This window comes from Thermochaetoides thermophila (assembly GCF_000221225.1).
Source record: "Thermochaetoides thermophila DSM 1495 unplaced genomic scaffold scf7180000011816, whole genome shotgun sequence".
NCBI lineage: Eukaryota > Fungi > Ascomycota > Sordariomycetes > Sordariales > Chaetomiaceae > Thermochaetoides > Thermochaetoides thermophila.
This window is the reverse complement of record NW_006383032.1, coordinates 309,828-326,812: the sequence shown is the minus strand read 5'-3', so window position 1 is coordinate 326,812 and position 16,985 is coordinate 309,828. Positions and strand designations below refer to the sequence as shown.

The following is a 16,985-nucleotide window of genomic DNA, read 5'->3' as shown; positions in this document are numbered from 1 at the left end:
GGTTTGCTTACTCTTCGCCTAACATTGCTTGCTTGCTAGTTCCAGTCAATTATTAGGAAACACAGAAGAAGATGGGGATCTAAAGCGAGAGCCATGCTCTAGGAAATTGCGATCCTGTATATTGGAGCAGGAGTAACCAGCGTCATCAGGCAACTAGCAGATTGCTCCAGCACGCTGCAGCAGCGCTCAGTGGGTGGTAATTTACTCGATTCCTTACGATAACTTACACCAACAGGGAAGTCCGCAGAAGTGACGAGTCAGCGACATCCAATAAAACGGCAGTATGAGCTAACCCCACTTTCCTGAATAGTTTATTATCGGGAAGTTACAAAGTCAGTTCAGTTACAATATCACAAAAGTTCTACAAAGACTGCCAGGCGCTGGAGTAAGAATGGCGAAATCGATCTTGGATTAACATCCGCTCGACAGTAAGATCTACAACCCTGAGATTGAAGAAGCTGTACCAGAACAAGATCAAATCCTTCATTATTCTTAGCATTACTGGATATGCAAACACTCTTTCATGGCAAATATGTACATGAAGATATGCAATGTTGATGCTTTTGCATCAAACTTTTACGCTGGACCTTTGATCCTCTACCCTCAAGCGCTCCACGCCACGGCCCTCTTCTCACCACGCTTGCTCCACTGGTGCCCCCCGCTGGTAGTTTGCCTGTTCTTCTCCTCATAAAGCTTCTTGCTCAGCTGCTTGTACAAGAACTGACCCTGGTTGTGGTAGCGAATAGAATGATCCGAGTCCGTGAACCAGGTCAGCTCCAGCTTCTCCGGGTTGACGCCGCCACCCATCAACAGATCACCCAGAGCAGCCGCATTCTGGAAGTGCACGTTGTCGTCACCGGTGCCGTGCTGAACGAGGAAGGTTCCAGCAAGCTTCTTAAAACCGGCCACATTATGCACCGCCGACTTGGCGTAGCCGTCGGGGTTGAGTTCGGGCGTCTTCATGTAGCGCTCGGTGTACATGGTATCGTAGAGCGCCCAGCTTGAGACCGGAGCGGTTGAAATGCCGAACGATATGATGGGATCGCCGAGCTCGACAACCTTGGCGGTCAGGTACCCGCCGTAAGACCAGCCCCAGATACCGATGTGGTCGGCGTCGACCCAGGGGTTCTTGGCAAGCTCCTTCGCGGCCCTCCAGGACTGTTAGCATTTGTCACACATTCTTCACCTTGGATATATGGCTGATTAAAACATACCAAACCTGATCCTGAGCTTCAAGTTCGCCCAGGTTCTTGGCAACGAGACTCCTAAACGCGCGACCCTTAAACCCAGTACCGCGGTTATCAACAGTGAAGGTGATGTACTCAAGCTCAGGGTCCGAAGCAATGTAGGCGTTGAAGCCAAAGCTTTGCATAGACTTCGTGACCTGCTGAGAGCTAGGACCACCGTAGGGGGTCAAGAGAACCGGGTACTTCTTGGACGGGTCAAAGTTGGCAGGCAGCCGGAGCATAGCGTTCAGGGTGACGCCGGAAGGATGAGCCAGCTCGAGGTAGGTGATGTTCGGAAGACGATAATTCTGCAGGTTGTTGATGAGTCTGGTGTTGGCGTTAATAGTACGGATCGGCTTGGCTGGCGCATCGACAGAATAAAGCTCCTGGTATGGCACATCTGGGCCACCATAGCGCAAGATGTAGTAGCCACCACCAGTCGAGAACGAAGCGGACCAGACAGCAGGAACAGTTGTGTCAACGAGCGCCGTTTTCTTCTTCGTCAAGTACGAGACAGAGAAGAGGTGACGCTCCGTACTGTGGCGCTCAGTCGACGTGTAGTAGATGAGGCCACGGGATGTGTCAATCTTCACAATGGTAGCAACCTCCCAGTTGCCAGAGGTAAGGGCAATCTTGGAGCGACCATCGATCGAGAAAAGGTAGATGTGGTTCCAGCCGGATTCATCGGAGAGATCCAGGTAGTAACGCTCCCTGTCCTTAGGAGGCTTGCTGTTGTTCTTGCCCTTGCTCGGCTTCTGCTTGGGCTTCTTCTCGGTAATAGAGCCGATATAAGTGATGGCGAGGTTGTTGTCCAACCAACCATCAGAGCCATCACGCTGACGAGTGATGGTGGATTTCTTGGTAGCAACGTCAACCACCACGATCTTTTCACGGTCCTGGACGCGGTTGAATGCGCGATAAAGGACCTTGTCGTGGTCATCGGTCACCCAAGCGACTTCGCCAATGATCAGATTGTCGGCTGGCCAAGCAGTGATCGGAATGGAAGAAACAGAGAATTTCTTCGTGTCAACGAGGTTGAAAGAGACAGTAGGATTGGTCGTGCCAACCTTAGGATAGCGCAACTCGAGCTCACGAGGATACGAGGGGGGAACTTCCTGGTTGTCCATGTAGTACGGAACAGTGAAAGTCTCCACACCAGTCTCGTTGAAACTCAAGAAGGCAATGTATTCGCCATCGGGAGAGTACCACAGAGCGGAATTGCCGCCAAATATCTCCTCCTCATACACCCAGTCGGGGACGGCGTTGAACATATCCGGTCCGCCATTCTTAGTGATTTGAGTTACCTTCCCGTCGTCCCAGATGAATAAATTGTTGCCTTGAACGAAAGCAATCTGCGAAGAGGAGGCAGGATTCCAAGTAGCAAACTGAATGTCACTCTTTGAACTTGAGACCAGGGGCTGTGTCTGCCCAGTTGCAACATCCTGAACCAGGTAATCGGCGAAGTATGAGTAGCGATATTGTTTGGTATAGTTGATAGCCCAGAGGATCTTCTTGCGATCGGCAGAAATCCAATAGTCGTAGTAGTTCTCTGGGATTTTATCAGCATTGAGGAACGTGGTTCGGTTTCCACTAACAACGTTTTCAAATATCAGTGACCCATCTGCTCCAAATGTGATGAAGTCACCATCGTTGTCCGAGTCTACCCATGTGACATAGGTAGTTGATGAAGAGAGTTCGCCGGGGCTGCCAGTGGTGACGTTGTACGTGAGCAGCTTGGTGCCATTTCCAAGAGGCTGGTGAGGCTGGCGCGGCGGCTCAATGGCTGAGACCAGAACAATCCCAATGACACAAAGAGAAAGAAGTTGTCTCATCTTTTTACCCAGCTCCCCGGGATATTTCTAAATGAAAGTGATAGGTGGTTGATGGGGATGCCTCTGTCCTTTGTGAGACAATGCAGGGAGGACCAAACTTTTGAACTCTATGTTCTGAGCCGCCTGCCCATTTCGACATGACCGACTGCCTATCCCCAAGGACGGCAGGTAGTACCTGAAATGGCAGGTCGTGATTTATTGTGTGGTGTCAAGTGGATTCGGCCATGCCGCCAAGATGCGACATTGCCAGCCACCTGGGGAACAACGAGAGTTGATGCCACTTCCTCGGCTCATCATTGCGTTGTGCAGATCAGTGTGGTTGCATGCATCATTTATCTCATTGAAGATAGCTGCAGAATACAGAGTGCATTCATCGGGAATCCGGAAATCAACACAGAAAGTCCAGCCTTGCGGTGTCACAAAGGTCAAGGTTCACTAACCATCGGTTGGCTCAGGTATCTTGGTTAGTGTGGAGCCGGTCACGTGCCCTCGTGTCGCGACAAGAACGCGACCGATGTGGTGCTTTTGACATCCTGAAATGAAAGAGAAAAAAGTCCAAGGTTGCAGCTTGCTTGCAGAACTGCAAAACGCAATGCTACAAAAACAAGTTCCAGAGGGCCTCCTGCTCTTTATCAAAAAGCAAACAAAAATTACATGTCTTTTTTTACATCTCGCGCATTTCCCAAGCTAATGTCATGCCATCCACCAAGATCCCCAAGACTCAGGAGTTTAGGACTCCAATCCGCACCGAGTCCAATCTCATCGATGTTGCATAAGAACGCTTGAGACGCAGAGCAGATATCCATGGCCTACTCATCACTTCTCTCACAATCCTCCCTTTCAGCCCGCCGAACATTCTGGAGTTGGGCAGCTATCACAAAACTTCTCCCAGGCTTCTCTCGGCAGCATCGTGATAACACTCTGAGACCCTCCGAGATCAGCCGACGCCTCGGGCCAGATTTGTCTAAATCTGGTCAATCGCAGATCACCAGGCCTTCTGCTAGTGATGATGTGAAGGCATCAACACAGGAGTCGCCGCAAAAGTCGCTTGGCGCAAACAACCGGATGGGAATAACAGGTCAATCGAATAAACAAGCTCTCACAACTCGTCCTCCCACCGGACTTCCCAGGCCCAAACTTCTACCAGTTGGTGCTGTCCCTTTTTTCAAAAACCCCGAAGCTATCAGTTCAACGCTTACTACTCCAACAAACACAGCTTCTCACCAGACACATGACCATTCGAGAAGTTCGATGTCAAAAGACGCACGCTATGCGGCTGAGCAATATCTGTTTTGGAAGTGCAAACTTGAGGAATGCCCATCCGTTGGTGGTATTAACAGCACAGTTAAGGAGAACGATATTGTGAAACATCTTGCTCACTATCGAAATCTATATTCACGGTTGACGGGCAATGACGTGGAGAACGTCGTTTCTCAGCTCTTCTCACCTTCCGGTACTTTTAAGACTCTTTCTTCTTCTGATACCCCTCTTTCTGGTATTCAAGTCTTCGCAAATATCGACCAGAAGAATATACCATCTTCTACCGCTCTCCTAACATCTTCTGACCTAGGAAGTGGGCTTGGTTCCCCTCGGACTGAACCAATTCTCTGTGACGAGCAGATAAGGGTTGTCGAACTCGCTACTAAGGGCCACAATATCTTCTGTACTGGCTCTGCGGGGTGTGGAAAGAGTACAGTCCTTCGCGAACTTCGAAGAAGGCTCGAGGCCATGGGCAAGAGGGTTCATGTCATAGCACCAACGGGCAAAGCTGCCCTTTCAATTAACGGCACAACACTATGGACATTTGCCGGCTGGACTCCAGACCATCATAAGCGAGGGCTAGACTTTCTAAAAGGACAGGCTTTGTTGACTAGCATATGTCGTCGCTTCCGAGAAACCGATGTCATCATCATTGATGAGATCAGCATGGTTGAGAATCTTCATCTAGAGAGGTTGAACGCGATTTTGAAGTCTGCTCGCCTCTGCCATGAACCTTTCGGTGGCGTTCAGGTTATTGTTACTGGAGACTTTTGTCAGCTTCCTCCAGTAAAACCCTTCAAGCATTGTCTCTACTGTGGAAGTGAGCTCAAAGCAAGACGACGAGAAAAGGATATCATCTACACTTGTCCTACGTGTCTTCGGACATGGCACGACACTGAAAAATGGGCATTCAAAAGTCACAGTTGGAAAGAAGCCAATTTTGTCCATATCCAGCTCAAGAAAACACATCGCCAGCGTGATCCGCATTTCATATCAATGCTTCAGAAGTGCCGCCTTGGGGTTCAGTTTACCCCAGAAGAAGTCGACATTCTCCTGAACCATCCCTCCATGACAGAAAATGCAGTCAAGCTATTCTCGACTCGTGAGGAGGTTCGCCGGACCAATGAAAAAGAGTTTGCTCGTTTGAAGACACCAACACATGGTTATCGGTGTTATGATCGCTTTCTTTGGCATCGAGAACTACATCCGGAATTAGCAGGAAGAAGTGAGAAGAACCCAGATGGATCACTTCGTGCACTCAATGACCACCGTTTCGAGGCTTATTTGGAACTTAAAGAAGGCATGCAGGTCGTCCTACTAGTGAACCTCGACTTAGATGCCGGTCTATACAACGGAAGTCAAGGTGTGATCATTGGATGGGAGCAATATCACCCCGACAAGCTGCCATCCAGGGGTGATCTTCGAGATTCTGATTATCACGTCTTGTCCCGATTTGGCAGTTACAGAGATATCAAAAAGGCGCACATCCAACAATTTGCCAAGTCACAGAACCAACATGAGCTTAACGGCATCCTTTGTTGGCCAATTGTGCGCTTTCATAACGGCATTACTCAGACAATTTATCCCGAATGTCATATCCATGACCTGGGAGACAGGCCTCCTTACTCTCATCTCTGCCGGACTCAGATACCCCTTGCTCCTGCATGGGCTTTGAGTATCCACAAGTCCCAGGGAATGACACTGGAGCGTGTCGTTGTCGATATTTCACGGGTGTTTGAGGCAGGCCAAGTTTATGTCGCTCTTTCTCGCGCCACCTGTCTGGAAGGTTTGAGGATAGAAGGAGATCCACATAAGCTGACGGTCTGGAATAAAGGGGATGAGGAAGTGAGAAAGTTTCTCAAGGAAAAGTTTGGCATATGACAGTGATTTTAAACGCAGCCTTCGACTGTCTAATCATTTCTTTTTTTCTGGGATGTTTGCTTTTATCTACGTAACTGGATATTGTGTGCTCTTTTTATGCATGACAATTGAGCACACAAGGCTACGATGTTGAATCATGTTGGTAGACAAATCAATTACCTGAACCATGTCTTTTCATATGTTGGTTGCCAATTTTTTTTCTTTTAATAAGGATAAAAGCATTTGTGGTGAGGTTGCAAGCTTTTTCCGGCAATTATCTATCAGTTGTCACGAGAATGATGTGCATAAGGCCAGTAATTTGCTTCCACCCTGGCTCTGCCATGATGGCAAAAAAAACTGCCAAAGGAAAGGAAAACCGCTTTTCTCTTTGTGTCCATGGCCCTGCATACAACTCAAACTAACAATGATACGTCAGTATAGTGTTTGGCTTGACAATTTTAGGTGATGCCCATGAACATTCCAAGCATGCCAAAGCCATAGCTACCATACATCCTACATGATCTTGCCCCCTCTTGGGTATCTCCAGAAGTCTAACGATAAACCGCCAGCTAGCCTTTATCACTCCATTATCCGTGGCTATAACCTCGATCTTTAGCAAGAAGTTTGAACTTGGGCTTATCCATGTTTGTTTTGTGCTGTTCATCACCGCCTTCTATAAAACCCCTGACTGGGCAAACACCGACATGTGTTGCTGGTAAAATGTTTGCTATTCCAGCCGGAATCCTTACGATCCATCAGGGCACGGCTATTTCGGTTCTTCTATTATAGAGACCCAGTGTAACTCATACTCCAACTATTCACGCTTTGTTGCACCGTACATATTACGATATTCTTATTCTCGATGTCAACAGCAAGCATCTTCAGTTGATCCAGCTACGGACTTGGAAAAGCATACAAAGCAGATAGACTTCCATAGTATGTCTTACAGCAAGCATACAGACAGCCGACACTTTCCCATCCTAAAATCAACCAAAACTGCAGTATATTATTAGTGGATCGAGACGAACCAGATTACGCGGCCCCACTGATAATGAAACCCAGGCTCCCAGCTCATTGGCAAACAATACCTGCTTTTCCAACTGCGTCTTTAATATTGCTATTTAGGTTCACAGTCACCTCATGATGACAAGCGTGGGTCTTAAGGTTACCCAGCCCATTACCAACTTCGAGCTAAGCAACAGAATGGTCTACTTCCCTCCTAACATGTCAGTGTTTTCCTTTCACAATTTGCTAACGTTTCCCACACTAAGTACAAAATACACGTTTATAGAAATGTCTCACTACTCTTTGGATGTAACGGGTGACTTGGTGTGGTGCAGGCAGGGATCGACAATAGGTCAAATGGGTTTGATGATGGCCACTGACGATGTGGGGTGCACAGCGAAGTCAATTACTACGTGTAATAATCTTCCTTGGTTCTCAGTGTCCTTGTGTCAGGGAGAGGAGGAACCAAGGGAAGCCTATCATGACCGGGCAGCTTCCTTTATAGAATCCTCATTATGCCTCGGCCATATGGCTCATTCTCTTCGGTCATCCGGCTCTAGACATCTTCCGGGATCAACCATGTTTTTGTGCTGCTCGCAATCATTCTCTCTCTGGTGCCCCTTGTGTTGGCAGTTGGAGACATCCCTTTCCTTGGACTGCCGTGTCCATGTGACATTGGAGTCCCGACGCAAAGCCAGAATCCCACGGGTACAACGATCGGTAATTGGTTAAAGAGCATCAGTGCAGTGAAAGTGAAGACTGCAACGTAATGATTGCGGTGGATAGTTGAAGAAGATTTGTTTTCAATGCCATCTCTGGTCATTAAGCTAAACCTGGAAGCCTAAGGCTTGATGTCTAACGTTTGATGGGAAATTTGCAGCGGGGGTAAGAACAAAGATTAGGGAAATTGAAGCTCGGAAATGCTTATTCTCTTTTGGAAGTATCACTAAATAATAAGAAGGCGCTTGACAGCTGCCGGCTCAGAGTAATGGTTGCGTTGCATTTGAAAATATGGATTTCGCAGTCTATATCAGGCTATCATAACTCTTTGTGCCGTGTTAGGTTCCCATTGTCGGAAACAAGTAAGAGAGATCGTTGGGACCAAAGCTAAAGCGTATGCTACATGATTGTCCCCTTTATTCATGGCAAGATATGATGCAGGGCGAAAAGTAGTGGAAAGAAAGCTTAGGCGTGGCCTGAAGGCAAACCATAGTTTGTGTCCTTATTGCATTCGCCCTTTATTCCATATGGATATTTTGTCAGAATTTGTTTGGCTGGTATCAGCGCGACTTAGCGATAGCTGTTGCAGGACTGCTGTACCCCAGAATACAAATTGAACCTGTTGTTGTAATTTTGATGATGGGATTGTCCTTGACCGCCTTGAAGGCAGTCCTTGCAATAGTATCATTTGCTTATATGGTACTGCCGATGACTTACTTCAACTTTCCATTGAACAGCCAGATATGGCAGAGTGAAATGGGCAGCCAACATTGTGGGAATTGATGGCTCATGATAATTTTTGCGATAACATACCTTCGCTCCCATTTTACATAGATACTTGCCATTTTTATATCACATGACTATCAATATTACATGGTAATAGAGAAATATTCGGATAATACCAAAGGAATGGTAAGAGGCGACTCATGTTAAGATACTTGGGGTATGGCATCAATTGAGGTTCAGTGAGGTTTATGACATATGAAACACTCCGCATATCAGCTTGATAGTTTTCTATCATACTGTGCCTGTTGCTAGGCCTTCTATGAAAGTTCTTTGTGTAGATACAGTCCACCCTGTACGCCATTTCATTGACAATAGTGAAGTTCCTTCTTTCAGGAATACATGTGAACAATGCCGGCGAAAGATCAGTTTCAGGCATTATGTTAATGATTCGGTGCCCACGAATCGAATATGAAAGCAGGCCTTTCAAAACCTGCGTCACACTGCCTAGCCTGCCTAGCCTACAGTAAAGGGCAAATGGTGAGAAAATTTCGGGGCCGCATTTTGCGACAGTCTCTCAATAAACTACAAATACGCCTATCATGTCAATAACCAAACATTCATATACAGTATCGATACTATTCACGACTTGACGTATCTACAAGACCAAGGTTGCTCTCTACTCCCAGACATCGATTCCTTGCATTAAATGAGTCTATTGAGCCTGTCCCCAGCCCTAAATAAAGCCTCATTTTTGGACTAGAGCTAACACCTATGCCTTGCAGAGTCAGCCACAGATCACAGTCAAGTTTCATTATGTGCAGAGCTCGAAACGTTGTTTACTCTTGCTACAATCCAGCAACGGGACACGGACTTTTCCCTGATGTTTACTGTGAGCCCAGGGAAAATGAACCTGAGTGCCCTAACCTGCTAGAAACGGGCAGGCGATGCTGGCCGCCCATACGCGTAGCTCAATACATAGTTCCACGTCCCTGCTTCGATTGCAGGAAGTAACTTAGCTTGAGGGCATCTCCGCCCCCAGAGCCTTCCTATTTGTGGCTGGGGATTAGTGAGCGTGACACAGCGATAGGGGGGTTTGTTTGGCTCTTGCCTGAGCAAGTGGAAGGCCCTGGAAATGCGGTAGAGTTGGGTCAAAAGCCGTTAGTGTATAAGATATGCGTTATTGCCATTAGACAAGGGTGTTTGACCATGATTGATTCACTGTGGTTAAGACTAGGACAATGAGGATGACTCCAGTCTATTTGATAAGAGTAGAGGTCTAGCTAATGCAGATGGTTGTGAGACTATCTTCCCCGACAGTATCTAAGTGCACGTTGAAACAAACATGAAAGTTCAGAAACAACTAGCCAGCAGATAAAAAAATAGACAAAACAAAAGCAGAGTTTACTTCCCAGTATGTCTAACACTTCTACCGAAATGTATTCCCAACCATCTCTTCAACTTCCCAATGCAGACAACTCTAGAAAAACCGGCAGTATGTTCCTTCCGTTCCGCCAACACCAAACTGGTTGCAGTGGCCAGTCTTGCACTGCTGGAGGAGTCCGACCGGCTTGCCAGTCGCGGGGTTTAGGAAGTACAGGGAGTCCCAGGGGCTGGAGCCGCCCAGAGGGAAAAGATCTTCAACCTTGGCGCCTAAAGCATGTCAAGTACCATGGTCAGCAAACAGATCACAAATTGTTAAGTCCACGAATAACAGACAGAAACGATCACGTACAGGGGCCGCTGTCAGGGCTCAGAAGATACCAACCGCAGGCAATATACTGGCCAACAGGACAGGACTTCTTGGGCACACGGATATCCAGATTTTTTTCGGGAGAGGCGGGGACGGCAGCGGCCTGGGCAACTGAGGCCAGAGCCATTGCAATGGCGACGATGGTCGAAGTCTTGAACATCATGGTGTCTAGGAGACAATAGCGAGTGTTTTGTCTGGTCTCTGACAGATAGCTGAAAGTTGAACCTGGAAACTTGTCTGTGTTGTTGATGTTAAATAAACTGGGACGAGACGAGACAGTGAGGGGTCAGGTAGGCTTTATACTCGATAGTAGTGTCTATCTGAGCAGTCTTGTTTATTTTCAGCCATATATCTGAGCAGTGCTTACCTACACAACAGGTTTGATCTTATGAAGGGTCATGCGTGTCTGGGTTGTCCTCACGGGATCGAAAAAGACCGAGAAGTAGCTGCACTCGCCAGAGCCGCGAATCCTTCAATATTTGGCTGGCTTGATGAGTGTAAAGACCTGTTCCCAGTTCGATATGGGCTGCTGAGCATAAAAGTCCTTGATGTGTAACACGACGCAGGTGAGTCGAAGCAGTGGCTAATGCGGCGCTTGTGCCGAGGCAAAGCTTCTATATTTTCCAGGGCGCATACATGTATGCTTACCTTGATATCTACAATTGTCGGCTCACTGCAGCCTTACGTATCTTGACGTTTTCGGAGCCATCTCAACTCTTCATAATTTTCCAGAAAGTCTTGGCTCAAGGGGATATAGAAAAATTCAACTTCCACCGGTTTCGTTCTTTTCTGGAACCAATTCTCCAAAGATGCGTTTATGCGCTTTTTGGTATACCTCTTGATGTCTCTGTACTGGTATCTAACTTATCAATTTATATATTCCTCCCGTCTGCTTGTGGCTCAGGGGAAGGGTAGGCTGTGCTTGACATCATCCTCGTGACGGTCCGTCATCGGACTTTGTAAGGCATAAATTGAGGATCGTCGTAAGCCACGGGATGTACTCATGTTCCTGGTCTGCCCGGGAATCTGGTTCGAGAATCCGTGAGCGGGATCAAATGTAACCCTTTCTGACTCATCACAGGAATAGCAGCAAAATCTAAAATACAATTCGTTACCAATGTTCCAGCAGGGTTAATATACTTGATCTCACGCCACGTGAGACATACTGTCGCCTAATACTTGTAGCGGAAAGTGACAGCTCTATCACCCATCGACGACAGCTCCTCAGGCGAATATGCTTCCAGGGCGCCTCGCTGAATCCTCTTCTCCCGCTTCTTGTTTTCAACCGTGTATCCAACCAGAAGCGCAGTACTTGCCAACAATCCAAGACCGATGAAAGCAAGCTCCAAGCCGTGTCCGAGCATGAAACGAGGTGCATCTTTTGCGCGGTAAAAGTTTGAGGCCATAGCCTTGTCTCAAAGTCAGTACTAGCTAACTTTGTCTTGGAAAATGAGAAAAGACTTACGCCACCAAGATTACCAATACCGATTTGCAATGCCATGCCAGCTGAGCGCTTTAGTGACCCAGAAAGGTTGTTGGATAGCCAAGTGACTACACCGGGGAAGGCCGGATACGTGGCGCAGACAGCGACATACACTCCTGCGTAAACAGCCTTTGGATGCTTTGTTGGATCAGTAGCAAGACACACAGAGAAACCTGCAGCCATAATCAGAAGCGGACCGATGATGAACGGGCTCCTCCTGCCAGACTTATCCGAACAGTAGGCAATGAACACGGCAAGGATTGCGGCGGTGATGTAGATCGGAACAGTCATGAGCTGTGCCTGACTGCTTTGGTAGCCCAGCTCCCGGATGATGGTTGGAAGGAACAGGCTGATGCCGTATATCGGGCAAACAACCTGCAGAATGCCGCGTCAGCATCAACTTCACTTGGTAGGCGAGGACATCTCGTGAACTTACCCCCCAGAAGACCATAATGCTGAGCCAAACCTGCCAGTCCGTGAAGGCCTGCCAGACATACTTCCACCTAAACTCTTCAGCTTGGGCAACCTGGGCGTAGGCGGCATCGTGGCTTTGCCCCTGATACTTCAAGCGGTGAACGACAAATACTCGTTCTTCTTCTGTCAAAAAGCTCGCAGTTTCAGGGAAGTCGTAGAGTGTGAAGAAGGCCAAAATGGCAACAATAACGGTTGCACCACCTAGATAGTCATCAGTGTTAGCAATCTTCGTAACTTTATTTCAGCGAGTCATAGCCACCCCATGTCTAGCTTCTTGAATGCCTTAACCCCTGAGAGAAGGCAAACTTAACCCTTGGTTCCTAACAAAACAACATACAACAGCAAGCTCGACTCACCCTCAAGGATGAAAATCCACTGCCAACCATGCAAACCAGCAATTCCATCCATTTTTCCAATTCCAAATGTTAGCAATCCACTAAAAGCACCGGCGACTGAAGCAGCACTGAAGAACATGGCTTGGCGAAGCTGGATCTCGTCACGTCGGTACCAGTTTGTCAAATAATATGCAACACCAGGAAAGAGACCAGCCTCGGTAACACCAAGGAAGATGCGGGCTGACAGCAAACCGGCGTAGTTTTGGACAATGCCCATTAGTGTCATAACGATGCCCCAGGCTACCATGATGGTGGGAAGCCAGATGGAAAGGCGGACTTTCTTGAGCATCTAGTAGGATGTTAGGAGCAGCACTGGCTCAAGTTGCCTTAGACACGTACAAGGTTGCTAGGGACTTCGAAAAATGCGTAAGGGAAGAAGAAAGCGGTCAGACACCAGTTGTACTGGTCGTTAGTCAGACCAAGGTTCTCTTGGAGTCCTTCAATCTTCGCATTCCCGATATTTCCACCTATTTGGGGTCCGTGAATCTATGCAAACTGAAACGTGATAGAAATGAACACCTACGGTCAAGGAATGAAAGGAGATAAAGAAGGGCGAGCATTGGAATAAGCTTCATATCCATCTGTGCTTCTGTTAGTCTGTGTTCCAGAGCCAGTAACTTTACACATGGGATTGTCGTGCCTTTCGTAAGATGGCCTTCTCATCCAGATGTGAATATGGGTCAGCAAAGGTGACCGCCGTCCCAACGACTTTGTCGGCCTCCTCAACATCAATGCGGTCTTCAGACTGAGAGACCCAGACCTCTTGCTTTTCGTTTGATGTTGACATTGTTCTGCAGCCTAAACCTGGAGGCCCGTCCTAGGTTGTTCGAAAAGGTGGACTCAACGGTTGAAGTAGGATGCTGTTCATTGCTCCTAATGGGAGCAGTTGGCCGTTGATATACCCATTTCAGCCGCCATTACCACGATGGACACAAATGACAGTTGTTGCAACACATGCTGATCCCTAACTCTGTCGCTCCTGACCTTCATTCTTCGTCAACGTCCGCATGTTGCGACAGCGCGTCATTGAATCTCTTGGTTCTCTCCACTTCTTCTTGCTCATACACTTCCCCGCAAATTCCCCCGCAGTTTACCCCATGAAAAGCCAGTATCGCCCACTGTGACCGATAAGACTGGCAGGCTCTGCCTTGTCAACACTCAGATCCGATATTAACTACCGGTAGTTCCTACGGGGCTATGGAAGTGACCCCCGCATTTTCATGTTCAAAGTCTTAGAGAAGGTCATTGATTGAAAACGGGAGAATGCCAGTTTACTGGTTGTTAGGACCAGTCAGGTCCATGTTGATCCAGAATGAGCTGTCAGCATTGTTTACTTGATCATGGGGTGACCCCTCACGGACCTGGCTTGGCACCCTGACTCTGACTCGTCCCTCGTGGTAGTTGTACAACGTGGGATCAAGGACATGAAGACCTCGTTAAGGCTCGATTTGCGCGGCAACGCTATCTCGATCCACGACGTACGGGCATCCGGAACGCTTTGCATGATATAACTTCGAAGTTTGCAAGACCTCCTCCGTTGTCCCGATGTGTTGGCTGTTGAATGAATCCCCGGGGTTGCGCTGAAAAGATGGAAGACGGGCTCCACAGTAGCGAGCAAGATCTCCCCTATACTTTGGACGACAGCCACCTCCGCAAAACAAAAGGTCAGAGAGGCAGTGATGATGGTTTTGTAGTTTCACTGAACAAGAAAATGACATATTTACTAAGATTTTCTAACACTTAGTGAAAGGACATAGTCGGCGCCTCAACAACGCAGCAGCAGCCATAACCCTAACCCAAGATTGACCCACCACACATCACCAGAAGACGAACCAGCCCCTTAGCCAACATGTTCCCAATCATCATCTTGTTCTTCCTTCTCCTTCACCGCCGGTCCATGATCGTCCTCACATGCCAACGTCTTCTCTCCATCCGACTGCCCCTCATCTTCCTTGTCCTCACCCTCACCGTCAGTCTGGAGCCACGCAAACCACCCATCGGTTCTGATCCCCAGTCCTGCCCCCCTCTTTTTCAACTCCACTTCCCCTTCCCACTGTTTCCGCATGAGAAACGCCCTCCAACTCTCATCATACGCAATCAACAGGTGCCCCTCACACTGTGTCAGCCACTGCTCAAACGTAGATCCCTTGACCCGAGGGCTGACCGTCGGATTCCGGAAAGAATCGCCCTTCCTGTACCTTTCGTACGCCCACTCAATCTCTGTAGTGCGTGCTGCAATCGTTGCCAGTGCTTCCTCCGTGAACGGCTCAAATAGATGACAGGAACATGTGTGGTACAGCTGTGGGTGCTGGTCCGGCTTCAGATATTTTGGCGGGTCTGGGTAAATGACGGCATTTTGTCCGCTATTGGGCAGCAGACGCAGGGAAGCATGGCATGAACAGTTATGGTGGTGGACGACGGCCGTCGGCCCAGTCGCTGGTCTTTTGGACGAATACAGAGAGGTATTATTGGAGTGAATGGTCTCGTCGAGAAAAGTGGCAGGGTTGAGAGGGTGTTTGTTGTGGAATGGAAGCAGGAGCGAAAGATAGAATGTGAATTTGCGTGCTGGGAGAGGGGATGATATGATGAGGAGATTCAGGTTATGATGTGCAAGCGGGAGAAGAGTGTCGGAGTCAGAAGGACTGAAGATGCTCTCGTGGATGTACTTGATAACGTCTCGTAGGAAGTAACACCGGCGGGAGACATTCTCTCAGGAAGAGATGGAACTGTAGCCATGAAAAGATCCTGGTAAAAGTGAAGAACTTCCAGCGGAGGAAGCTCGGGAATGAGACCGACGTCCAGGAACTCGTCAGTTAACCGGCTCTTGAAATCGTTCCTCGAAAGATCAGCAAATGGGGTGACTGTGTCTGGGAGTGGCTTAAGATCGGGGAAAACAAAGGACGCCCGGGCTTCAAAGCTGTTCCAGAGCTTTTCGCTATAATAATCTTGCCAAGACGTTGAGGAAATTCCAGAAATTTGTTTGAATAGTGGGAAGCTCAGGTCTTGTACAAAATTAGCATGTCTATGGCTCGCAAGTTGGGCAAGCGCTGCATGGACAAGCTGGATGAAAAAGTACGTTTGCGTGAGCGAGTATGGAGAGGCTGCCTTGTGCTTTGTCCGCAGGCGTATGAGATATTTCTCCAACGAGGCGAACGCATATTTAAGAATAATGTTGCGGCTTCGTGATTCCCTGGGGCGCAGATACCGTCGCACCACGTAAAACGAAAACCGCAGCACACGCTCAGGATCGTGCCCAGGTTCATTGTTGTTGGCAACCTTGAAGAGTTGTTCACGGACCTCTGGAGAAACATGTCCAGAAATATCAGACACTACCAACTCGCGAAGATCGGGTAACATCCACAACTTTTCTGCGTATTCTCCCCGGAGAAGCTCTTCACTGTAATAGACTTTTGTGTAATTCGGGATTGAATAGTGCTGGAAGGTAGTTTTTGAGACGACCAAAGCCATCGGCCTTATAGTCGTACTTCTCTTCGTGCTCCTCCATAGCCCGGATTGCCAGTCTGACGTGATAGAGCCAGAAAACTGTCAATGTCCTTAAGTTGATATCAGTTAGCATCTCAATGGCAACAGCCACCTTGCAAGAGTATGCAATGTTTTGGTAGCGTACCTTGACACTGGGGGCAAGGTGATCTGCGATGACCTCTTTCTGAGGTTATTAATGTTTTCAGCAAACTCGGTGGCAATATCCAACAAGCCACGGCGACGGTTCTTCGAGCGGATAAGAGTAAGATAGGCTGCGCGAAGATACTCCTCATGAGAAAATGGGATGATGCGACTATGTAGAAAAGCCTTCCAGAACTCTTCTGTCTGCATGTTTTGTGAATGGGTGTTTTTGATGACAGGCTTGAGGTCAGCTCGTGGTTGCCATAGCGGATAGCTGAGCAGCTTGTTACAGTCTCCGCTGCTTTTTGCGTCCGCACATCCAGCCACAAAACACAGCGACCTATCCCAGGGTGGTATTTTTGTACGGCTTCCTCTGCTTGAGTTGCTGCATTCTCGGCTAGAGCAAATTGATCACGGTCCTTGGTTCCAAATGGAACATCCACGACAACCACAACCCCTGCACCACCAAATTGTTCCAATAGCTGGAAATGATGATGCAGACATTGAAGTACTTCCTCAACAGAGTCATTGGGGTTGATGACAAACATAAACCCTGACTGAAAGGTCTTTCTCTCATTTGCATGAAGGGCCTTGTAGAGTTCTTGGGATATGAAGGGCACTATGTGATGA

At 48.0% G+C, this 16,985-nt stretch overlaps 4 protein-coding genes across 4 annotated transcripts; all 4 read right to left on the bottom strand.

Annotated features, from left to right (window-relative positions):
• Positions 1-603: 603 nt before the first annotated feature.
• Positions 604-3,058, bottom strand: CTHT_0021920 (uncharacterized protein; the record flags this gene model as incomplete). Its single annotated transcript, XM_006692598.1, has 2 exons — positions 604-1,150; positions 1,215-3,058. The coding sequence occupies 2 exons, from the start codon at positions 3,056-3,058 to the stop codon at positions 604-606; spliced, it is 2,391 nt and encodes a 796-aa protein (XP_006692661.1).
• Positions 3,059-10,106: 7,048 nt separating this feature from the next.
• On the bottom strand, positions 10,107-10,542 carry CTHT_0021910 (uncharacterized protein; the record flags this gene model as incomplete). The annotated part of the gene is made up of 2 exons (XM_006692597.1): positions 10,107-10,279; positions 10,362-10,542. 2 exons carry the CDS (start codon positions 10,540-10,542, stop codon positions 10,107-10,109), a joined length of 354 nt encoding a protein of 117 aa, XP_006692660.1.
• Positions 10,543-11,551: 1,009 nt separating this feature from the next.
• On the bottom strand, positions 11,552-13,518 carry CTHT_0021900 (uncharacterized protein; the record flags this gene model as incomplete). Its single annotated transcript, XM_006692596.1, has 7 exons — positions 11,552-11,788; positions 11,845-12,237; positions 12,299-12,537; positions 12,693-13,020; positions 13,071-13,133; positions 13,255-13,300; positions 13,355-13,518. 7 exons carry the CDS (start codon positions 13,516-13,518, stop codon positions 11,552-11,554), a joined length of 1,470 nt encoding a protein of 489 aa, XP_006692659.1.
• Positions 13,519-14,571: 1,053 nt separating this feature from the next.
• CTHT_0021890 (uncharacterized protein) lies at positions 14,572-16,565 on the bottom strand (the record flags this gene model as incomplete). Its single annotated transcript, XM_006692595.1, has 4 exons — positions 14,572-15,068; positions 15,398-16,030; positions 16,140-16,285; positions 16,360-16,565. 4 exons carry the CDS (start codon positions 16,563-16,565, stop codon positions 14,572-14,574), a joined length of 1,482 nt encoding a protein of 493 aa, XP_006692658.1.
• Positions 16,566-16,985: the final 420 nt, after the last annotated feature.